Raw genomic sequence first — 24,070 nt, forward strand, 5'->3', positions numbered from 1 at the left:
TCGAATATGACGAATTGATGATGGGATTGGGTGGGAGCAACAAGGGTTATCGCACAGCCAGCATATCATTTTTCACAAAGCACGGTTTTGGGATCCAAGGGGCATTTTATGCATAGCACCGGCGCATGTCGCGGGAGGCGCATCTTGCGTTGTAAATATGTGACATGACCATCAGCATGGTCCCCACAATATCAAAAAAGCTCTCTCGAGTGGCAGACTCGATTGCAGAGCGTGATATGCACAAAAGCACCAAGAAGTATTTTGTTTATTCCTGTTCATAAGTCGATCAACGGTTGACGCCGAGGACGCCAAGAGTGATGTAATGTGACCTTTTTGTGTTATGTTTCACGTGACTTTGCTGCATCACGTGAGAGATTCTTCGATCCAAGTCTAAACTCCGAGTATTTGGGATTCTTTCTCTTTTCGGAACTTCTCAACGGTGGCACCCCATCACCTCACTTCCTGCCGTGAGATCTGGTCGAGTGCGTTTATCACTCTTATTCTCGCGATCCGCCTCCTCGTTAGTTTCGTGCTCCCATATTTTCAAAGACCACCTCTGCCTCGTTCGGACGTGCAAAGATGTGGATCATAAACTGGTGTATGTGCAATGGACTTCCTGCGCTTGTGCAGAGGACAGACTGACCTGATGGTTGTTATCACTTTAGTCTACGATATCCTCGCCTCTCTGGGTCTTCTGAACAAGCATGCCAAACTCCTCTTCCTCGGTCTCGATAATGCGGGAAAGACAACACTATTACACATGTTGAAGGTGAGAGGGCTCTGAAGCAACAAACCGCGGAGTTTGTGTGGTGCGGAACTGGATAGGAACAGATTGGGACTGCCTATCATGACCCATGGCTTTGATCATGGACGTGGAGGAGCTGCAATCTTGGACTCGGTTCGGTCGTAGAGTTCGAAAGCTGACCATGCGTGCTGCTTTATAGAATGACCGTGTCGCAATTCTGCAACCAACCTTACATCCCAGTATGTACATCCCCAATGATCCTCTTCGAATCAGTATATTATACTGACAAGCTCTGGCACAGCTTCCGAGGAACTCGCCATTGGAAACAACAGATTCACAACCTTCGACCTGGGTGGTCATCAACAAGGTACGTTGGACACTATTTCGCAGCCCTTCGGGGCGACGCAGCCAGGTGGACTAACTCCTGCGCAGCGCGCCGCCTCTGGCGCGACTACTTCCCCGAGGTATCGGGCATCGTCTTCCTCGTCGACGCCAAGGACCACGAACGTCTACCGGAAGCCAAAGCAGAACTCGATGCCCTACTGGCAATGGAAGACCTCGCAAAGACGCCGTTCCTGATTCTGGGAAACAAAATCGATCACCCGGATGCGGTGTCAGAGGATGAATTGAGACATCAGCTAGGCCTGTATCAGACTACGGGCAAGGGCAAGGTACCACTCGAGGGAATCAGGCCGATTGAGGTGTTTATGTGCAGTGTTGTCATGAGGCAGGGTTATGGAGAGGGTATCAGGTGGTTGGCGCAATATGTTTGAAAGACAGCAGAGCAGATGATGCATAATGACAAAAGGGAGGCAATCCCGACGGCCTTCAGCGATCGATACGTTCAATCTGTCGAGCCACAATCCCCATAGTCCCAATTTCACCCTTTCGTCAGAGAAATCAATCAATCAATCAGTTCCTCAAACCTCGTCCGCCGTCCCATTCCATGCACACACATACATCCACCATACCAAATCAATGGGCCCTTGGTACGAAGAGGAGTCAAAAAATCGGAGTTGATAAGACACAATGCCATTTCTTCATTTGAGCAGCGAGACCACTCACATGCAAACCCCCATCAAAACATTTTGACGCGAGATAATACGATACACATGCTGGAAGAAGAACATACAAGATAAGATGAGAGCCGCGAGAGGTAGAAAGAGAGGAAGAGAAGTAAAACAAGAACACAGTGACGAAATACACAACACTCGGGCAGAGAGAGAGAGAGAGAGAGGCAAGACACACAGACAGACTAAACAGACTAAACAAACATCCGGTCGGTAGAGAGGGAGGCAGGTTGTCAGTTAAACAGGTATTATTAGACCGTTAGAATGGATGAATGAATGTGATTTTCTGTCGATACTTTGACCGCATCCATCATCATCACTATCGATCCAGTCTGTGGCAACACACACACATATATATCTCCATACCTACCTATATACTTACCTATCTGCCTACCCACCTAGCTACGTAGTAAGGGAGAGTAAGCCAGAGAGAACAATACAGATATCCAAGCTCCACGTGCATGTGTATAAAGAGTCAATATGCATGGTGTGTATGTGCTTTGTGGGTACATATATGTATATATATGTCATATATACGTGTTGTGTTGAACGTCCTAGGTACCTAATGTGTAGATATAGCCCTCGAGATGGGTCCACGAGATATAGCTCACCTGTGTTGTTCTCGGCTCCCAAGGTCAGCGACCATAACACTCAATCTGTAAGATATGGCGTAGGCAAGACGTATAGGCGCAGTTCGTCGTACGCACTACTATCTCGTCTCATCCCAAAATAACAAAACCCTCTATTAAATTCACAGCATACTACTTATTTAAAGTCATCTTGATACAGAGGGAGCGGATTCAACTGCTAACTCGATGCGTAACTGCTCTGCTTTGTGTCGTGTGGTATGATCTGCTTTATTCTTGTTCTGCACCGTGCATTCAATCATTCCATGGGCGTTTCTTTGTCCATCCTTCATCACCGCATCGAAAAAAAGGGCAGGAAAGCAAAACCGGCATTTGCGTAGTACATTTGGAATGGGGAAAGTAGTCTCGCCTTGCGCCCTGCGCTCCAGCAACATCTCTTTCCTTCTTTCCCACAGACAAAAACACATCGGCAGTTACACCGCGAACAGGGGGGTCAGGTTCCGGGTGGTCAAAAAAGCATTCTCCATGTCTCATACACCACGACCCTGTTCCACAAAACATCACTATCCCTGAGCCCATTTCCATTGAGAGCCCCATGAAAAGTACTTAGGCCGACTCGTCCTTGACCTTTGCCTCGACCCAATACCTTGCCGCCGAATTTGTCGTCATGACTGATTTTGCCATTGTGGATACTAAAGACTGGCGTCCGACCTCCAAAAATCTGACAGGTCCGAGGGCTAGTCAACGTATTGATGAAAATGAGTAACTGGGAAGTCTTTCGCAGGTCCAAAAAGATGAGATGTTCATGAGAGCGTGGAAACTATCAAGTGGTGGCGGTTGGTCACATGCTTCGGAACCGGAGGGAAAGGACACTGGTCGAGTGCGAGACCGGATCGACGGGGAAGCCAGAAGGTGACCCTATCTTCTTCCAAACCTGCTATCAATGACATCGATCAGCCCGAGTCGAAGGGACTAGGTTTTGGATTTGCGAGACGGAGTATTGGACCCGCTTGGGCTCTTGGAGCCATACACGTACTTTTGTTTCTTCTCGGCAGGTTTGAGAATCTGGTGCGGGTGGAAAGTCAGCAAGGATACTTCAAGGATCCAGAGGGTTTGTGCCGTACCTGGAAGGAGCAAAGTAGACTTTCGTCTACGCTCATCATGGCACCAGCATTGTCAAACTCGCCGCAGTAGTTTGGAGCGCTGAACAGGGTGACCAACTGTCGCTTGGAGAAGAACTCGTAGCCGTCTTCCACCACTTGATGTGCACGACAGATAAGGTCCATGTCATGTTTTTGCAGGAATCGTGACACGACATCGGGTCCAAAGGTGAAGGACACGCCACGATCGTTCTCACTCCAGCCGGTGATGTCCTTGTCGGGATCTGACCAGAGTAAATCGCAAAGGAGGCCGCAGTCCGGAATCTGTTGTTCGTTAGTGGATTCAGTACTCATGTAGAACAGCCGCGACCGTGCCGGCTTCGCAAGCAGGTGGGAACACTCACATCTGTCGGTCGCATGACACGGCGTATCTGCTCCATTGAGTTCAGATCCGGACTCAAGCCACCGTGCATGGTGAAGATCTTCTCGTCAATGATAGCGGCGATCGGCAAGCAGTTGAAGCAGTCCGTAAATGTCTTCCATAGCTTAATATTGTATCGACGTTTGCACTCATCGTAGAAGCCATAAATACGGTTGATGGAAGCGCACTCGTGGTTGCCACGCAGAATGAAGAAGTTTTCGGGGTATTTGATCTTGTAGGCTAGAAGCAAGCAGATAGTCTCGAGGGATTGCTTGCCTCGATCCACGTAATCGCCGAGGAAGAGATAGTTGGCTTCGGGGGGGAAACCGCCATATTCGAAGAGGCGGAGAAGGTCGTAGTACTGGCCATGAATATCGCCACAAATCTACGACGATGATAATCAGTGTGACTGTTTTCCGCGAGGGCAGATTGATGTTCAAAGGAGGAGCAATTCGTACCTTGATGGGGGCTTCTAGCTCGAGCAATATCGGCTGCGAGATGAAGATTTCTCGCGCCTTTGTGCAAAGGTAGCGAATCTCATTTTCGAGCAGCTGAACCTGCTTCCCTGGTCTGCTTCCTCTGACCTCTAACAGGCGATCAATGACAGAATCGAGGTCTACCTCATTTGCGTCGGCCATAGTGGGATCGCCGCGGGCGGGGCAAGGGGGTGGAAGGAAGGGGGGGCGGCGACCAGGTGCGGTCGGATGAGAGGAGATTCAAGGAAATCAATGGGTGTCGAGGCGTGCAGATGGTAACGCTAGTCTGCTGAAGAATGTTTTGGATCAGTCTGGGATGAATTAATTGTAGGTGGTGAGTGGCGGCTGACGCAACTGACTAGTTCGGGGGGTGGCAGAGAGTATGTACCAAAATTGAATTTTCGACCCCGAGGCACCCAACAAACGGGTTCAGCGAGAGGAGTCCCCAATCAGACTTGACGAGGGAGGAATGAAGATCGCAGGGGACAATGACCTTCAGCAAAGAAAGGTGTTGTTATCGTGGTGGATGTTGGAGGCACAATGTGCCAGGCTGAGGAGTGTTTTCTCGGCGCAGAGCGGGCAACGCAGTTGGGTTTCGTGAGCACCAGTTTGACACCGTACGATTTTTCTTCTTGCAGGTAGTGGGTCGGTGTCAGTGACAAAGAGCCGGATTCGCGGTGCTTTGAAGAATGAGGATGGAATGAATCGAATACAGATCGCAGGGCGATTAATACAGGCGAAACGCGAGGTGAACTGCGGCCGGATGAGAAACGCAGTGCAGGTTTGCGGTGGTTATGGGATAAGATGGACTGGATGAGTGGTTGGTGGACGGAGGGAGGGATGGGAATGGGAGGGATCAGTGGGTGGAAGGCGGGATTCGTCTATTTTCTCAAATCCTGGCAGGCGGCAAGGCGGTATCCTCTCTTGGCACCAACACTCCTCGTTATGTTTTAGTTGCAAGACACAAAGAAATCTTCCCTCTCCTATTTCTTCTTTCTGGTTGAGTTTTTTTTCCTTCGGTCTGACACCGTGAAGAGAAGTACAAGGACTGTCAGGGGAAAGAGGAGGAAACATAACAAGAGCAAAACAAGAGATAGTCTTATGTGTGCAGCCTGCGAGCATACAATTTGGGGTGAGAAAGAGAAGGAGACACACAAGAGACACCACGAGATACGCGAGAAGGAATGAGACAGTCGCCACGAGTGACAACAACGCCAGTAACTCATTACTCAACTCGCCTGTCCTCTACATCATTCAGTCAAGTTTTCTCTGCAAGAAGAGCTGCGAATACAGCGTTCCCCTGGCTGCGCTCTAACTGCTAAATCGCGTTCAACTCTCCTCCCCTCCACCCATCCATCCCACTCATTAATCACCCAATCAGCCCACCCAAACACCACTGTGGCCGTGGCCTCCTGCATCCTCAAATACCTTTCACCTTTCTACTTTCGACCATCATCTACTGTATTTGATAAGTACGGGCAAGGCCCTTCCCATGCTGACATAAAGCAATACCTGTAACACTTCACCTCCATCTCACGACAGAGATTTGGTATGGGTGCGCATAATTTCCCTTGAGCATGAGCTGACGTCGCCGTGGCGACCATAAAGAATCTACCATTGCAAACCTTGCCCCCTCCCAACCTCTACAAAGCTCTTAGGACATCACTTCGCCTTTGCGGTGTCGACTTTAGGATCCTGCGTGGTCGCTTACTCGACGACTCGGATTCCTTACCTGGGGAATTAGCCTGTGGTGACACTCTGCATACGCAGATAATCATTCGACGCTTGTTCTTATTGTCGGATTTGTGGATGAGCCTCGTAACTTCCCCAGCTATATCCGGACTCCGGCACAGTGTGCCAGGATTCTGCTGCAGGTGTCAGCACTCTGTTATTGTAAGAGCACCATTCGTACTATGCATAGTTCTGTGTCCATCGAGGTGGCAACGCGCTGTCCGGTAAGCAGGAGATGGATGTAGATATTGGTACTGTACTTTGGACAAGATCGCGAACATGTATCAATTGCAAACAGGCACTAAACTTCCATCCCAGTCCCATGGTCTCATGCTTTCATGCAATCATGCAGACATGATAAAAGCAGTCTGTACTAGATTCCCTTCCCGTCAGAACCAAAACAAAACGCCATCGCTATGCTTCGAAAAGCACATCTGAGCAGAATGCCACGAACAATCCCATGCGGTAAACAGACGCGACGACTGGTTTCCCCGATCCAGCTATACATCCCACGAAGTCTTTCGGCAAAATCGCAACGAATGGGTATATCAATGCAAACAAAACACAAAAAACCCACGGCCTCATGGCTGAGACACGAATGGCCTCTAGTAAGAATGTCAAAAGAGAAATGTCCGCACATACGCAGCAAAAATCACACATGTTGGGAAGGCGGACTTATCCCAGTGTCCGCCCGCCACCAGAAACCATGACCTGGTGTCCTGACCGATGCAACGCATCATGGCTCAGGCTTTGCCCTTGTAAAACTTCAAAATGATGGCTGTTGTGCCAATTCTGGTCACCCAAAGCGTTGAGCCAATTGCTGCCAAATTCTTGTCGGAGTGCTTCCACTTTCGCTCGGTAGTCATCTTGTTGTTGAGCTGGCTCGCTCGAGCCAACAGATGGTGCCTCTGTCGAACCATCGAAAACGTCGTCCACCACTGCTTCGGCTAATCGTGATTGTGATATAGTCGGGGCACTGAGTATTGGGACGTTATCATGGTCCATGATATTGGCACTCGGCGTGATCGTCGCTGCTAAGTCCTCGTCAGGAACTCGGGCAAAAGTTTCATCGTGTGCCAGATCTACTATCCGTCTTCGGGGAGGCTTTTTCCGGCGCGTCGTGTTCATGACAATCTCCGCTGACTCGCTGTAGCCAGGCTGAGCCGGATCAGACTGTTGAACTATTACCGGGTGCTCAGCAATTCGGACGGATGGTTGTGAAAGCTCTCGCTCAACCTCGGGGACTCGATCCACCAACTGCTTTCGCTCCGAATAACCTGGCCCTGAGTCATCGACAATAATGTCCTCCACGTACCCAGGCGTCTTTCGAAAGAGATTGAAGGTGGTCACTCGGTATTCAGAGTGCGTTTTGGTGAACGGGTTTCGCTTGACCCATATCCGTTTTAGATTCGGTATACCCGTGAGTCTTGCCATTTCCATAGGATCTGAGAGCTGATTGTCCTGGACGTTCAACTGTTCCAGAGACAGCAGCTTCTCCACACCTGCCAATGACCGTAAGCGATTCCCTTTCAGGTTAATTGTGAGGATAGCAGGCAGAGGCGATCTCGAAAGTGACTGGAGAGAACCAATCATGCAGTTCGATAGATCAAGAGAAACGAGCCTCGTCAAGGATGCCAAGCTATCTGGGATTTCGTTGAAGAGGTTAGAAGAGAGATTGAGGGATCGAAGAGTGCTGGCTACAGGCGCCAGACTTTGTGCTGAGATGGTGGTCATGGAGTTGTCTGCCAGGGATAGATACTTCAGCCTCTGCCATTTTGAGGGAGGTAGGGTATTTAAGCTCAGCATGTTGGTGCTGCTCTCGCTACGATGCGGCTGGATCGAGTACTCGCTCGAGTAGGAACTTCCAGATCCTGTCCTTCTCACCGTCGACGAGTAAGTCCGAACATGTCTATACGAGCTGGCAGGCCGAGAGGCACTTGGCCGTTTTGGAGACACGCTTCCAGAGAGCGGCTTCGTTTTGTGCCCTGGCTCCATCGAGTCTTCATTATCCAAGCTTCCATGGGCTGGCGAGCCTGGATCAGAATGTGACTGTGCATATTCAGCTCGTGGGGTGGACGGCACTGTCCAGGAGGCGGACATGGTGGGAGATCCACGTCCTCCTTTGGTGGATCGTCTTCGACGTTTCTCAGCGTCGTCCAGAACAATGTTGGTGAGTAGCTCAGTTGGATCACTGACATTAGCCCGCTTGACTGTAAGTAGTGTCAGCTGTTCGGATATTCGATCCCATCCGAAGAATTGGCGGAAATCAAGATCCACTATGTCCAGCTGTTGAAGGTTCTTGAAAGCAAATAAAGGAACAGCAGTATCGAAGGGGAATTCCTCGTATCCCTTGATCAGCCGTGCGCGGTGATCAGTGGTGAGGCGCAAAGAAGGAAGCTTAGTAAAGGCAGAATAGAGATAGGTGAGGTCCGCCTGCGTTAGGGCTTTGGCCTTCTCGCTTTTGGATGTGCCCCCTCCCAGGCCAATGGACGACCAAAAAGAGCTCATTCCCGACATGACACTGCGCATGCTGGACACGGAATGTATCGAATCTTTATCACTCCGGCCTTTGGACGGTTTGTGGGTTTGCAGGAAGGAGACATAGTTGGAGGGTGTAGGCTCGCTGGTCAAACTCTCGAGTCGTATGTTCATCGGCCCAACAGCTATATCCAGCTCTTCCATGCGAGATAAGAGGTAGAAGAGATGGTGGGGTGTCAGCGTCAACAATGCCGCCTTCGCGGCATGGGATCGAAAGTAGAGGCCAGCAAAGGAGAATGCTGCAGCTAGAGCGCTGGCGGAGGTATTTGTACTCGAGGAAGATGTACCAGAGGTTGGGACAGAGCTGTTTGCAGAGTTATTGTTGAGGGAAGCCTGCCGCCTGTGAACAGACATCTGCAGACTGTTTGCGAGGGCCTTCTCATGTTGGCGGATAAATTGCGCCAGAGACTGCAAAGGACATCACAACGAATCAGTCAGGATGCTTGGTATGGAGGGGGTAGAGGAATTTTGCAAGCGACTTGATCCTAGCCCGCGTGCGCATAGTTGTGATTGCGATGCTAGATAACACTTACCCGAATGAAATGATGCCCATCTTCTGTTTGCAGGCGGTCCATCTCCTGCTTTGTCGACCTCGAGGGCTCGATATGGGCTTGTGGGAAAGGCTCTTTGGGAACAAATTTTCAAGGTAAAGGAGTGTGGAGGTCTAAGACGTGCGACCCGGGAGCTGTTCGCCAAGTCAACTGAAGGCTCATTGACAGGTTGGATATTGGGAAGGACGAGAACATACGAGGATTCCGCAAAGAAATCATGGTGGCATGTGGCGTGTCAAAAGGTCCTGGCTGCAATGCCCTGTCTACGTGACCAGGCTGAAGAGACTGTCCGCAGCCGGTAAGGAAGATTGCAGATGTGTCTGTGCCTCTCTTCACGCGTGATGCCCAGTGAGACAAGACTCTGATTCACCCGAGTGAAATTGAGGCAGAACGCTGTGTATATTGAGGGGAATTGGGACGTTCAACCAACTGTTGTGTAAGCACAAGTGGTTGCGTGACAGTCGTGGGAGAGCAAGTGACGGGCCTCGACGGGTCAGCAGTGAGATGAGCCGTGGGATGAATGAGGCTGAGAGGGGGGAGGAGATATGAGGGTGTGTATGAGAACCCAGAATACCAGCACAGAAGAGATGCAACGACGGCCGCGTCTGATGTGCAAGACCCCAGGATGTTGAACAATGGCGGTGACAAGGTAGAGTTCAACTGTCTGAAGTTTGTGTAGGGGAGCGCAGGAGGGCGGAAGTGGGATGCAGGATGGAAATGGAAGAGATTGAGTGTGCAGAGTTTTGCTATCAAAAGGTAACAACAGAGTTAGATTGGGCTTGGGGCCAGGGTGGAGGGGGGACAGCGGGCAGGGCGGGCAGGCGGGCAGCTCGTAATGGGCACCTTTAACTAGAACCGATCAGATGCAGGGGCATGGGTGGTCTGAACGGAGCCGGGGGGTGGGAAAGAACTAGCTATTAATGCCCGGCTCAGTTAGAGGCAGCGGGATCAGATGCATATCATCAACAGTCTTGGTGGGCTGTACCCAAGTAATAGAGGATTCCGCCACGCTTCCTATAACAAAACGCGCCTCTCCCCCCCCCTCCCTTCAACAACCCCACGGTAGTCCACTTGCTCAACTGACTGGTTCCCTGGATTGCCTTTGCATACCAGGCTAAGAATGACAAGGACAAATGAGTGAGTACTAACTACGTCCTCAGGACAACTCTGGTGGCACCCTGGGTTGTCATCTGAAGCTGATGGTATTGCTCAGGCTCTGCTCAGAGCGAGTTGAGTCAACAGGATCGACGTTGATCTCCCTGCGGTGTCTCTATGCCTTTTCCACGACGGGTATATCGACGACTTATCCCTATCCACAATTGTGCTCCTTCGGGGGACCCTCACGGCTTTTTGATCACGAGAGCGGCGATGATATCCTCTCCCTGCCCAAGTTACCCGCCCGAAATCCGAAAGCTTCACACCCTCCACTGTCCTCATTCTCGTGATTGACCTCGTAATCCGTCAAAAAAATTAGACTCAGCTTCCAGACACCAGACCAGGTCCCGAGTGTTTAGATGTCGCAATGAGATCCGTCGATGGCCGGCCGGACAGGCTCGGCCCTCGCTTGGTTCCTACAGCATCATCTTCGAAGGAAGCCGCCTAATCAGAGGCGGCAGGAGATACACAATCACACAACCGCTGGCCTTGCCCCCTCATGCCACTCGACATGCGACTGGGAGAACCGTGCTGGAAAAGGTTCTGTCACATCGTCGAGGCTAAACTTTTCTCGATCTTTGGTTCTGGGAACTTTTGCACCTTCTGCAGTCAAAGTGGCAGGAGTTTCCTTGCAGCTTTAGAGCAATTCCACGCCATGTACAAAAGCGACGCCCAATAAGTTGTCGGTGTGGTCGTCTCGTGGAGAGTCAAGAGAGCCAGAGGGCGAGAGACCAGTACCATTAGGCGCTTTGATGCACCGCTGAGGGTTAGAGCACACTAGGAATAGCTGTCTGTTGTTTGACTGGCCCGACACTTCGAAACAACCTCAGTGTAGCCTGATCAGGCTCTGGATCTCTTCATTCGTCCGGGCTGCTATGCGCTGACGACGATAACGCCAACCAAAACGAGGTGTTGTGGCAAGCCAGTCTGCCGGTCTGGCTTCGCAGAACCCGATGGCTACCAACTTGCATTCGTATCTGCTTCTGTCCTTGTCTTCGGCACTCACATATCACGGACGCCCGTCTGCATGACCAGTCCTTCTGCGTCTGTGCTCCGTCAACGACAGGTCAGGCTTCTGACCGCCACTCTAAAAATGACAATTCCAGGCTGTGCCTTCTCGCGGTCTCGACCGATTGACCAATGCTGATGCATGAGCCGTGTGACACAGAATGCTGCACGAGTTCGAGCGGGAATATTTCTCAGTCAAACACACAAGTTCGCCATTATTGACTCAATCTGAGGGTGGTAAGAAACCCGCTAAGCAAAGAATGCTCCCTCTTTGCTGCAAATCTAGGGCGCATTGGTCCGTGGTCACATTGCTAGCGTCAAAATCAGCTGCAGCTTCGGAGGACCTCATGACCGATGCTGAGAAAAAAGTGGTGGCCTTGTTACCAACCACCGCTCTCCCATCGGATCAGGCTGCTTGATTTGAGCCGGATGCAGGCTCAGCAAAGGGGGGTTACAGTTCCAGCATTTCATTTTACGTGCTGAAACCCCGAGAGGTCTGGGACCTACATTCACGAAGCAGACAGAACGCCGGGCTTTGTTCTGTTAGCGAACTCCGGGGGAGAAAGGGCACCAATTCCTGCATAAAAAATCAGGGAGATCTCCTCGAAGTCTAACCTCTGGGGCAAAATACGAGTAGGACCCGTGCGTGGGCTGCGAATCGCTTACTGAGGGCTGGTTCTTGCGCTTCCCGCCACTTAGGAAGCCAAGTGTGGGATGTAGTGCGGACAACCGAGAAGTCTTTCAGCATCAAACGAATTATGCTGTGTCACAGGAAGATCGCAGGCAATGGAAATGTTACACCATTGGTCGAGTGAAGGCTGTTTCGGGGGCACAAGATTTTATTCTACCTACGTATATCACTGCCTGAGGTCGGATTCCGGCTGCCGAGAGCTTCGAGTCCTGCCAGTCAAGATTGGAACCCGCTTCCAGGTGCTTTACGGGCGACCACGAACGAGACAAGCCATCAGTGTCCCTTTGTTTGCCCCTCCAGACTGTCTCGCCTCTGTCGACACCGCATTGACGCCATTCTTAGCTTGGACGGGGTCCCTCCAGCGCCCTACTCGTGCTACTGGTTACTTGTCGGTAGCCACCTAACCCCACTGGACTTGAGCCCAAGTGCACTGTTAGCTTCAACCATGAAGCATTATTTCCTGCTAACACAACCGTCCTGTGAGTGATTTGAAGCGAGCAACCAATGGCACACCCGATTCCAAGCTGGAGCTACACCTGAAAGAGGCCGAGAGGGAAATGAAGGTAAGCAAGGATTTTCACATGCTTGATATTATTTGTTTGCTCCAGCTGTACCGGGTACTTGGAGTGGTACCAATTGAGCTGAGAAAATAGATGGGAGGGAGGGCAGAAAAAGCAAAAAGAAGAAAGTTCTGTTGGGTATCCTAAGAGAAAGAGAAACTTTACTGGCATTCTTGGGGAAACAAACGAGGAAAACGGTTCGACAAGCCACGGCGGGTTGAATGATAATTATGCAATGACTGCCTTATGCCAACAGTCAATCAGCACGGATTGGCGAGGGCAGTGTATCCTTTACAAAAGAGAGACAATGACCAAAATCCCTCTTGAGAGTACAGGAATACTCGGTCGGTACCATGGAACGATGGAAGCATCCTGCTCTGGCTACAAGTACAGCAACACGGCAGGTAATATGGTCCAGCGCGGCGCCGCACCGAGGTCGCGTAGGCAAGAGATCACTAGAAGCAGATATGCGTCCAGGGATTCCAGGCTATGTTAGCGGCAAAGCTGTAGTGGATTCAGGTTGCATGCCCACGACATCTTGCATCACTTCCAAAGCTCTGCAGGGCTCCAAGTGGCCTAGAACTCGTCGCTAACCCCCACAGCGTCAAGGAAGCACCGCGCCCAGAGTTCGACCGAAGGACAAGTAACTGGTTTTTTTTATCCATGATAGTCGTACCCTCGGGCAAATGCTTCGACGATCAACCACTTTTGGGTTTCCGCTCGGCACAAAACGGGGCCTCCATATTCATAAGGAGTCACATGGAAACAACAAGCGGAGATCTCCCTTTGCTCAGTGGCCCGTTCGCTTTGGAAACTTGTTACAGTGATAGGCATGGCAGATGAGCTGCTTGGCGAAACCGTCGAGGGAGGAGGATTGTGGAGGACTGCGTTGCTGGGGCCCGGTGGATTTTGGACCCCGTCGTGCGATGGAGGGGCACAAGCGACTACTGTAGGTATGATGTCAAGCCCCGACAATTATCCACTGGGCAATTTGCGAGAGTTAATGCGTTGCATATGTGTCCAGCGCTGGCAGGCTGGAAGACTGGCAACGCTGACCTCTGCATTGAAGATCAGACAAAGATTGCTCCATCATCTGACCAGAAATGTGTTGATCAAAACCCTAATGACTCTCAAGGAGGGATAAGGTAGCTGAGATGGAATCCTCATATTGCCATGCGAGGAGGGGAAGAAGAGCGGTGTGTCCAAGGGAACGTGTTGGGAACCCGTGGGGATTGGGGGAGATTGGATGATCATTGATGATAGATAACAACGAGGAAGGTGTGAACCACACTTATGCACTACGTCATTGCCTCTACGTACCTCTCTAGTAGGTAACTCTGTAGTATGCTCGTCATATAGTACAGAGCCTCGACACGCTTTGGGTCGCTTCTAACATCATGAAACAAGTCAAGCGCATTCAAATATCCTCAAAGGCACTTTTTTAGATTGTTGTTTATTTCAACTTGACAACAAATACCTCCCACAACACCCCGTAATTTGTACGGTTGGTCATTCCGACCCCATGTTTTGCACCCTCGTTGAACTTTACATCGACGCGTGACTTGGTGGTGGTGCAGGATACACAACGGGAAAAGTTCAATCTTCCCAAGGGATATCACGTATATATTGTCCTTGCCATGGTAACTTCATGGTATTCAGGTTGATCCTTGCCGTCAGATTGATCAGGACGTTTAAATGCCGCCGCATAGAAGGCTGAATCCGCTGGTCGAAATACACACAGGCTCTTTTACCCAAATCGTCGTGAGGCTGATCGAGACTCAGGCGTTGCTCGATCCCGCTCTCACGCGATTCACCGTCTGTGTATATTCCACTAGACCGACACCCCGGTGCAATAGATTACCGGTTTGCACGCGTCCTTTAAACCACTCTACTGCAAAGTCCATCTACATACCTTACTTGTATAAACCAGGCAGGATATCAACATAGAGTCCTACAGAGAGAAAGACGCTGGCGCTGACATACAATACTGCCTGATTGACGCCTGGTTACATTCCTAGCAGGGCACCACTTTGATGTTTCACTGGTTCTAGAATGCCGGGCCGGTTTGATCTAGGCTTATCAGATGTTTCCGCGGATGGGATGCCACAGGCGTCTACTCAACGACGACTTCGGAAATAAATTTTCGCCCCCATATCGCTTCGTCGAGGCTGAAGAGGTCTATACAGAGGTGTTTTCCATGCTCCGCACTTGAACTAAGAAGACAGGGCCGTTAAATGGTCTTTGCGACACTTGCGACGCGCTTCCATACAAACCATGGCCTGCGTTAAAAATTCAGGAGTGAGTGTGAAACCAGTCGAAAAACTATTCATCGAGGAGGATTGAGTCGTGTAAAGAAGAGCAATGTTCGTCGAAAACATAATCTCGCTGCTAGGATGCACTCGCTGTCCGCTGTTGGTCGTATCGTGAACTGGATTGGACATATCATCCATACATGAGTACACAATGATCGCGCATAGAATAGACCGTACCAGCAAGGTTTCTTGAGCAATCGTGGTCCTCATCTGCCAGATCGATACCCCAGCTCATTGCTATATACTCGGTGGTTCAAAGCATGTATTGTGCCACTGGTGCTGTCGAGGTGTTGTGGCACTGTGGCACTGTGGCTTGACAAGTGTGGCGCTTTCTTAGCATGTTGCCCGTTTAAGTGGCGCAAATGCCAAGCCCCTTCTGCGAGCCTCACGATGCCAGTGACTTCTTTGGCGTTCCAGGCACCTGGTGACCCCAACAAAAAGACATCATCATCATAGTGGAACCACCGTGCCACCTTAACATTATCTCTCCACCGGTTTGAACCTCCCTTGTTTTATCCTCAAATCTTCTCTTTTTTATGGTGGTAGTCCTGCCTTCGTGATTCTGTAATGGACTTGGGCTAGGATTGTGACATCGACAATGTCAGAACGATGACATCTATCCCACAAAAGACCGATGCAGTTGCATCAACGCCAGCCTCTGCAGGCACCTATGATATTCGCGAATTACCAGACTACGACACTGATTTTATTCGACGCGAAGATCTAGAGAGTTTTGCAGAAGCCCTAACTGCCCCCAGTACCGAGCCCGTGACGGCTTTGAATGATTGGGGTCCAGTGAGACAGCGTGTGAAGAGAAGTCGAGTCCGACGGAAAGCGGCACCGCGATCCAAGGACGAGACTCGCGAAGGCTTCGTCTATACGATCCTGTACTATCCTTTATTGCTCATTGTCTGTGGCTGGATAGTGTTTCTCTTCATCATTTATAATTTGACCCGGCTCTACATCTACGCTTACGAGCATGTGTTTTCATGGACCGGGGAACGCGAAAGACTGCGCAGAGAACTACAGCGAGCGACTACCTACGACGAATGGCAAGAAGCCGCCCACCGTCTCGACGAGTATCTTGGGAATGAGGAGTGGAAGCACTCCGACCCATACTCGTATTACAACCACCAAACCGTGAAAAAGGTCGCCGTCCAACTGGCCGAGCTACATCGGAGAGCTATAGCCGAGTCTCAAAGACACCAAGGGGGAGATGGCGGCCTCGTGGCATTGAATGAATTGAAGTCACTGCTCGAAAGTTGCGTCAAGAACAATTTTGTTGGCGTGGAGAATCCACATTTGTACAGTGAGACTTATATTGGTACGAAGGACCTGATACAAACCTTCGTTGATCAAGTTGAGCGAAGCCTTCGATTCGTGCTCGAGAATAAACAAATCACCGACAAAGAAAAGGTATCATTCTTCCGGCATCTCGAATTAAACTATGGGCGCACGGCACTCTGCCTTTCTGGGGGGGCGACCTTTGCGTATTACCATTTCGGTATTGTCAAAGCCCTGCTTGACACAGGTCAGCTCCCTGAAATTATCACCGGTACGTCTGGCGGCGCCCTGGTTGCGGCCCTGGTGGCGACCAGAACGGACGAGGAATTAAAGAAACTCCTGGTACCGGCATTGGCATATCGTATCAGGGCCTGTCACGAGGGATTTGCCACATGGATTCGCAGATGGTGGCGTACTGGTGCGAGATTCGATTCGCTTGACTGGGCGATGCAATGCAGCTGGTTCTGCCGGGGCTCGTTGACTTTTCGAGAAGCATATCAGAGAACTGGCCGCATCCTCAACGTCTCATGTGTTCCCTCTGATCCCCATTCCCCAACGATCTTGAATAACCACATTACGAGTCCCGACTGCGTCATCTGGTCTGCGGTGCTTGCGTCTGCGGCTGTCCCTGGAATTCTCAATCCAATCGTGCTAATGCGAAAGATGAACGACGGAAAACTGGTGCCCTATTCATTTGGCAACAAATGGAAAGATGGAAGCTTGCGTACAGATATTCCCTTGAAAGCGCTCAACATCCACTTCAACGTCAACTTCTCCATTGTTTCTCAGGTCAACCCGCATATCAATTTGTTCTTCTTCTCACCTCGAGGATCACCAGGTCGGCCAGTCACACATCGCAAGGGCCGAGGCTGGCGTGGAGGATTCCTTGGGTCCACCATTGAGACCTCGGTGAAGCTCGATCTACAAAAGTATCTCAAGATTCTGCGACACCTTGAGCTACTGCCTCGGCCCCTGGGTCAGGATTGGAGTGAGATTTGGCTACAACGATTCTCTGGAACGGTGACCATCTGGCCCAAAACGATCGTCAGCGACTTTTGGAATATCCTCACCGACCCTACTCCTCGTCGACTGGATCGAATGCTCATCGTTGGGCAGCGCAGCTGCTGGCCAAAGATTCGCTTCATCTCAAATCGCTTGAAGATTGAAAGGGTCATTCTGGAGGGGCTGCGAATGGGAGGTCCCATTGACGACGGCGCGCGTGTGCCAAACCCTGTCCTTGAGCAACAGGCCCAGGAGGCTCTCCTACGCGCCCGGAGGCGACCTGGGACCGATGAAAACTCGGCATCAACAGAAAAGAAACTCCTCAAACCCGCAATGTCGCCGGTGCGGAGGCAAAGCAGTATCCTTGAGGAACTCACAAGACAGGCTTCCGTGCTATGGCATGACGACGGAGCCACTGAGGGAGAGGATGACGCTGTGACAACAGATGACGCGGAGGGCGAAGACGGCCTGGTACAATCGCCTGCAGAGATGACACAATGACCCCAGACCGATATGTATCATTAGAATGAACAAGCGTTAGCGAGCATGCGTAGGTGCTATAGCACTATCTATCGATAAAACCCAATTGAAGTAGAAAACTCGAAGACTGATGTCCATCACGTGACACACAAAAGTACGTTGCCCTGTGCGGGCGCCAATGCAGCCGACGAACCGGCAGGGAGGTTCTGGCGAGGCACAACCGAGATCTGACGTCGATCTTTGCAGCCACTGCTTGGGGTGGAATAAAATGTTCCTACAATTCGTTCCACGCGTGATACGGCCGGCGGCGGCGGGGAGAAGTGGTGAAAAGCCCAGCGATGGTGTCGCATACCTCTCCGGTACCAGGTCCGCACAGTTTTGGGGCTTCTAAGACACCAAAAGTCGATGATCGAGACATGTTGATATTTGATGCTTCCAGAGTGCTGCTCGCGACGAGATCTCTTGCCTGTTGGGTTTATCAGCGCCAGTGACCGTGATTGGCTGTAGCCCTACAAAAGTGGAGGTCTTGGCTGGACTTGGCGCGGTGAGTGGCTCTCAGCTTTGCCTGCGCTAGCCCCAAAACACGCCTTGCGCCTCTGGGAACTGCGAAACCCCCCAAAAAGCCAGAGGTTCGAATCTCCCACCAAACCATCAAAATATCATCGCTCAGAGTGCTCGGAGGCGATCGTGCATCCTCTGCCGTCGCAGAAATGACACTGGAGTCTCTCTGATATCCCTGGCCCTGTCCCCCGTTCGATCCCTCCCCTGGATCGCGCCATCGACCCGCTTACTGACTGACGCGCTGCGATCCCTCCATGCAAAGTCATTCATCATTCAACAAATCAGACGGCTTTGGTCCCTTCCCGCGTGGCTCGTAACCAGACATAAATTCTTCGAGTTGGCCAGGTGGGATGCTGTTGTGCTGCAGCCAGTGCCGCGACATAACTTGCTGAGATACCCTACCACCCAACCCGACCCCCCTCCCGTCAAAGTACCTCCCAAAGCGAACCACCACCATGCCCGCAGGACGCGGAAGCAAGAGGACGCTCGAAGAAGTCGTCAACTATGAAGATTCGGATGATGAGGATTATGATGACCGAGCAGCCGGCCCCTCCAAATCTCGCTCTGCGAAGCCTCGGCGGCGAGGAGCTCCTGTTCGCAAGAAGCGCAAGAGAGGATATGCGGGTTCCGATGTCGACAGTGACTCGGACGAAGTCGTGTCGGACGAGGATTCGTTTTCTGACGAGGACGAAGATGACGATATAGAGACAAATGCGATAGGCCGACCTGTTCGCAGGGCGGCCAAAAAAGCTGCAAACAAATATGAAGAAAGTTCCGAGGACGAGGAAGATGAACTTGCCAATTCCTCAGGCGAAGACCGTCCACGTCGCCAAGCCACAACATCTCCGCGAAAAAAGTTGATCATCACTCTCAAGACCACCCCTGCTCGTTCAGCGAGAAGCCTGCGAACTAGGAGCGGAAGTTACGGTATCAATCAGCCGGCCACCTCATCTGCACCTCATCCTACAGTCACACGGAGAAGCAGTCGCCTCTCTCATGACCCTGAGGAGGCTCTGGTGAAACTGACCGATTCGGGAAACCACGTAGAGATTGTTCGCGAAGGATCACGAGACCCTGAAGGTATCCCTCCAAGAGCAATGAAGGGCGGAAAGGGCCTCAAATACCCTTCGAAAAGCACCATTGACGAAGAGTCGCAATCACAACCCAAGGAAGAGGAAGTAGAAGAAGTACTCGAAATACAGGCGTCTCAACACGAGCTCTTGGAAAGCGACCCTCAAACCATGGAAGAACATGCCGCAGAAGAGCTACCGAACATTACTTCAGACATTATCAACATTGCGGAACCTGAAGGTGTTGAGAGTGACGGCGACTTCAACCCTGAACCCGCTGCCACACAGGAAGAGGCCACAGTCGAAGTTGAGAAAGAGGACGTAGAGGAGGAGCAGGAGGAGGAGGAAGATGAGGAAGAGGATGAAGTGAGACCAGCACGGGGTAGGCTAACCCGAGGCTCTTCCAAGAGAAAAGTAGACTCGCCTGAATTTGAACCACACAAGTCGCCCAAGCGACTACGTGGACGGACTCTTGGAGGCGAAGCCAACTCAGGGGCTTCGGGTAGTCGTCGACGAAAAGCGCCGGACGAGAGCAGTGATTTTCATCCTGAAGATGAGACCGCCAACCAAGATGACATGTCGAGCTCCAGCGAGTCCAACGCATCTCCTCGCAAAAAGAACGGCGATGATGACGACTATGAAAGCGAGAATCAAGGTCGAAGGTCGAGGCGCCTCCGTAGTCAAGCCGCTTCTCGCCAACGGTCTGAAGAAAGCGACGACGATCTAGCAGCAGAGGTCGCAGAGCTGAAGCGTGATGGCAGGAAGTCAAGACGGCCGAGGGAAGAAGAAATCATCTACGAGCCTCGTGGAAGGCGAGGCGGTAAAAAGCCCAACTATGATCTTCTCAGGAATCTCGCCCCACTCGAAGAGGAGGAAGAAGTGGCCGCGCCGTCTCCCTCAGCACGAACTCGAAAGACCGGCGGTGGTGGCTGGAGTCGAACTCTTTTCAACACTTACGGCCCCTTTGGCGGTGGCGGTGGCCTGCCACCTGTGCTGGGTGGAGGCCCGCAAAGGGCTCAAGGAGGTGTTGACTCGGACAGCAGCGACGACGAAACAATGAAACAACCAAGACAATTGGGTGGTACAGTAGGAATGACTCCAACCACTGCTGGTGGCTTCAACCTCTTCCCACAAACTCTCAACGCCGATGCAGCTCAGGCTACAGCTGGCACTCCGGCCAATCTCGGCAAGATCAAGGACAAGCAGACCCTCGCAGATGCCGACCCGCTTGGGGTCGACCAAAATGTGACCTTCGACAATGTAGGGGGTCTCCAAGGGCATATCGATCAGTTGAAGGAGATGGTTGCTTTGCCTTTGCTTTACCCAGAGATTTTCATGCGGTTCAAAATCACTCCTCCTCGTGGGGTTTTGTTTCATGGTCCGCCTGGAACTGGCAAGACTCTTCTCGCGCGAGCATTGGCTACCAGTGTCAGCTCTCAAGGCAAGAAAGTCACCTTCTATATGCGCAAAGGTGCCGATGCCCTAAGCAAATGGGTTGGCGAGGCTGAAAGACAGTTGCGGCTACTCTTCGAAGAAGCCCGAAAGAATCAACCTAGCATCATATTCTTTGATGAGATTGATGGTCTTGCTCCTGTACGGTCAAGCAAACAGGAACAGATACATGCTTCGATCGTTTCAACGCTGCTGGCACTGATGGATGGTATGGATGGCCGCGGCCAGGTTATTGTTATCGGTGCCACCAATCGGCCTGATTCCATTGATCCGGCTCTACGAAGACCTGGCAGATTTGATCGGGAGTTTTACTTCCCTTTGCCAGGCACTGCAGCTAGGAAGTCCATCATTGGCATTCATACAAAGGGCTGGGATCCCCCTCTACCCGAATCTATCAAGGATGAGTTGGCAGAACTGACAAAGGGTTATGGTGGCGCTGATTTGCGTGCTCTGTGCACAGAAGCCGCGCTTAATGCAGTGCAGCGCCATTACCCTCAGATTTACAACTCGAACGAGAAACTCGCCATTGATCCAAGAAAGATTGAGGTCACGCCCAAGGACTTCATGATTTCTCTCAAAAAGATGACACCCTCCTCAGAGCGATCGGCGTCGTCTGGCGCTGCTCCACTACCGCCCAGTGTGGCGCCGCTGCTTCAGTCTCAGTTGGACCAGATCAGCCAGCTCTTGGGGGAGATACTGCCACAACGGAAGAGACTCACAGCTTTGGAAGAGGCTCAATTCGAAGACACTGCCGACGGTCACAGTTTCGGTCGCGAGAAAATGCAACAAACTTTCGAGACCACCAGAGTCTTTCGTCCTAGATTGCTGATCCATGGCAAGCTGGGCATGGGGCAGCAGTATGTCGCTTCTGCACTGCTCAATCACTTTGAAGGCCTCCACGTTCAGGCCTTCGATATTCCGACATTGTTCAGCGATACTGCGAGTTCACCCGAGGCCACGGTCATCAGGCTGTTCTCTGAAATCAAAATGCATAAACCAAGCGTCATTTACATTCCCAATGTGCAGGAATGGTACAACACCGTGGGCCAGGCCGTGATATCTACTTTCGTGGGGCTTTTGAGATCCATCAAACCCACTGATCCTGTTCTTTTACTTGGATTTGCCGAGGGCGACTACGATGACATGGATGATAACATGCGCCGCGAGTTTTTTGGCTACTCAAAGAAGAACCAGTTCCAGCTGAGAGAGCCTAATCTTGAAGAAAGGTCTGAATTCTTCCGCAGCATCAAGGATTACATTAGCACGGCTCCAGATGATTTCCCCGATCCAGAGCACCGAAAGAAGCGTGAACTGGAAAAACTTGCCGTGGCACCGCCTGAGCCAGAGAAGCCGAAACCTCCGCCAACCAAGGAGGAGCTCAAGGCACAAAAGAGGCGTGACCGTCAAACTCTGAACATGCTCAAGATCCGATTACAGCCCATCATGGACCAAATCAGGACCAAATACAAGAAATTCCGGACCGGCGTGATCGATGAAAGCCACATTCGCTACCTCTACGACGAAGCTGATCCAGGTACTGTGACGTCGGATCTGCACACTGAAATTCTGGCCAGAGCTTCCTACCGGCCTTTCGAGATTGGGAAGGACGCCCATGGTGTTCCCGGCCTGATAGATCAGTCTAATGGCAACTTCTATTACAACCTGGACTCTGTGACAATCGAGAAACGCCTGAGCAATGGGTACTACAAGCGACCGAAAGATTTTCTGGCAGATATCAAACGCTTGGCTAAAGATGCAAAGGCCATTGGTGATGAAGATCGACTGCTCAAGGCCAATGAGCTGTTGGCGAACGTCGAGGTCGACATTGGATCCATGGAAGTCAACGAACCTGCGCTGGCCGCGGAATGTGAACGTGTTTACCAACGAGAATTGGAACGGGAACGAGAGGCCCTAGAGAAAGCGGAGCAAAGCAAAATGCCTCCGCCTCCCAATGTGACCAATATTGCTCAGGGTTCGGGAACAACGACGACAAATGACACAGGCCCCATTCTGTTAGGCGAGCCCATGCATCGCCGCAATGACTTTGCTCAGCGGCTCGCTGCGACATCCACTCAAGCCCAGTCAACCGAGTCCATTGTTACGAACGGCATACATCCTAGTCAAAATCACTCAGGACATTTGACAAATGGGTCTCATGCAAATGGCCACGAAGTAGATGTGGAAGGCGACACTTTTATGGGAAGGGGAGACTCGCATCCATCGTCTCACAACAAGAGCAACGACACGCAGCAGACGAACACGACTAGCTCCTACGGTGCGCGTGCCTCTGCCCAAACAAGACCGTGGAGTGCATACACCGCACCCTCCCAACAGCTTATGAAGGAATCAGGACTGTCCGCGCCGCCCTCCCAGACTGGACCCTTCACTCCTATGCCTCAGGGAAGCCAGCCAGGGGAGTTCCAGAACGATGCTAGCACAACTCAATCGCCCAACGAGAAGAAGCCGTCCTCCAATAATACGCAGCAAGAGATTCACCAGGATTCAGGCCCTGATCTCTATCCATTCGACGAGAGACGATCTGCTGGAGGCAGTCAGATTCCGTCCACGCAAGGTATGTACACACGACCCTCACTTGATATTGCCCTCTTCCCTGTGAACTGTTTCGCTGCCCGCGATACTCTCTAATGTACGAGAATCTAACATTGAACGTGGCGTTAGGGCAAAACTCACAATCGCAAGTTGCTACAGGTGCCCGTCCTTCTTCACCGCAAGGGGCGAACCAAGACTCCAACTCACCGCCTTCCATGATCATGCCTCCCCCCATTGAGGCGCCGTCACAGCGACATTCCAACGCCAGCCGCATCGATGACCTGCTGAATCCCTCTTCATCTCCACGTCCGACGTCGCCACTATCACCGACTTCTCGCCCCAATTTGATCCAAGTCGAGGAGCATGCGCTTGAAAATCTACATACTGAAATCGCGGATCAGACTAGCGGTCTGTCCGTCGAACAATTGGAGCAAGTGAACAGCGTATTGATGGATACGATCTGGAAGACGAGAAGTGAGTGGGACCGAAATAAGGTTAAACAGAGTGTGGCAGAGGCTTTTAATGAGGTTATGGAGGACATGGCCGGTGCCGGACAGCAGTTTGGGGACGGCAGTTGGGGCCGGAAGGCACAGGTATGATCTTTGGGGGAATCATAAAGGACGACGGGCCCAAAAGGGTGGTATATGTTGGAAAGATATAAGAAGATTAACAACGGGCTTGAAGAGACAAAAAACAAAAAGGCTCACCCCCCCCCCCCTCGTTCGG

At 51.4% G+C, this 24,070-nt stretch overlaps 5 protein-coding genes across 5 annotated transcripts; 3 read left to right on the top strand and 2 right to left on the bottom strand.

The window, feature by feature from the left end:
* Positions 1-607: 607 nt before the first annotated feature.
* On the top strand, positions 608-1,518 carry AYO21_05295 (small COPII coat GTPase sar1; the record flags this gene model as incomplete). The annotated part of the gene is made up of 3 exons (XM_022655265.1): positions 608-769; positions 1,019-1,112; positions 1,178-1,518. The coding sequence occupies 3 exons, from the start codon at positions 608-610 to the stop codon at positions 1,516-1,518; spliced, it is 597 nt and encodes a 198-aa protein (XP_022512347.1).
* Positions 1,519-3,355: 1,837 nt separating this feature from the next.
* AYO21_05296 (serine/threonine-protein phosphatase PP1, variant) lies at positions 3,356-4,561 on the bottom strand (the record flags this gene model as incomplete). The annotated part of the gene is made up of 5 exons (XM_022655266.1): positions 3,356-3,374; positions 3,439-3,467; positions 3,527-3,826; positions 3,907-4,308; positions 4,382-4,561. The coding sequence occupies 5 exons, from the start codon at positions 4,559-4,561 to the stop codon at positions 3,356-3,358; spliced, it is 930 nt and encodes a 309-aa protein (XP_022512348.1).
* Positions 4,562-6,805: 2,244 nt separating this feature from the next.
* On the bottom strand, positions 6,806-9,022 carry AYO21_05297 (hypothetical protein; the record flags this gene model as incomplete). Its single annotated transcript, XM_022655267.1, has 1 exon — positions 6,806-9,022. One exon carries the CDS (start codon positions 9,020-9,022, stop codon positions 6,806-6,808), a length of 2,217 nt encoding a protein of 738 aa, XP_022512349.1.
* A 6,532-nt stretch (positions 9,023-15,554) lies between these two features.
* On the top strand, positions 15,555-17,732 carry AYO21_05298 (hypothetical protein; the record flags this gene model as incomplete). The annotated part of the gene is made up of 1 exon (XM_022655268.1): positions 15,555-17,732. One exon carries the CDS (start codon positions 15,555-15,557, stop codon positions 17,730-17,732), a length of 2,178 nt encoding a protein of 725 aa, XP_022512350.1.
* Positions 17,733-18,727: 995 nt separating this feature from the next.
* Positions 18,728-23,943, top strand: AYO21_05299 (hypothetical protein; the record flags this gene model as incomplete). The annotated part of the gene is made up of 2 exons (XM_022655269.1): positions 18,728-23,366; positions 23,474-23,943. The coding sequence occupies 2 exons, from the start codon at positions 18,728-18,730 to the stop codon at positions 23,941-23,943; spliced, it is 5,109 nt and encodes a 1,702-aa protein (XP_022512351.1).
* Positions 23,944-24,070: the final 127 nt, after the last annotated feature.

This window comes from Fonsecaea monophora (genome assembly GCF_001642475.1).
Source record: "Fonsecaea monophora strain CBS 269.37 chromosome Unknown Scaff33, whole genome shotgun sequence".
Classification (NCBI taxonomy): Eukaryota; Fungi; Ascomycota; class Eurotiomycetes; order Chaetothyriales; family Herpotrichiellaceae; genus Fonsecaea; species Fonsecaea monophora.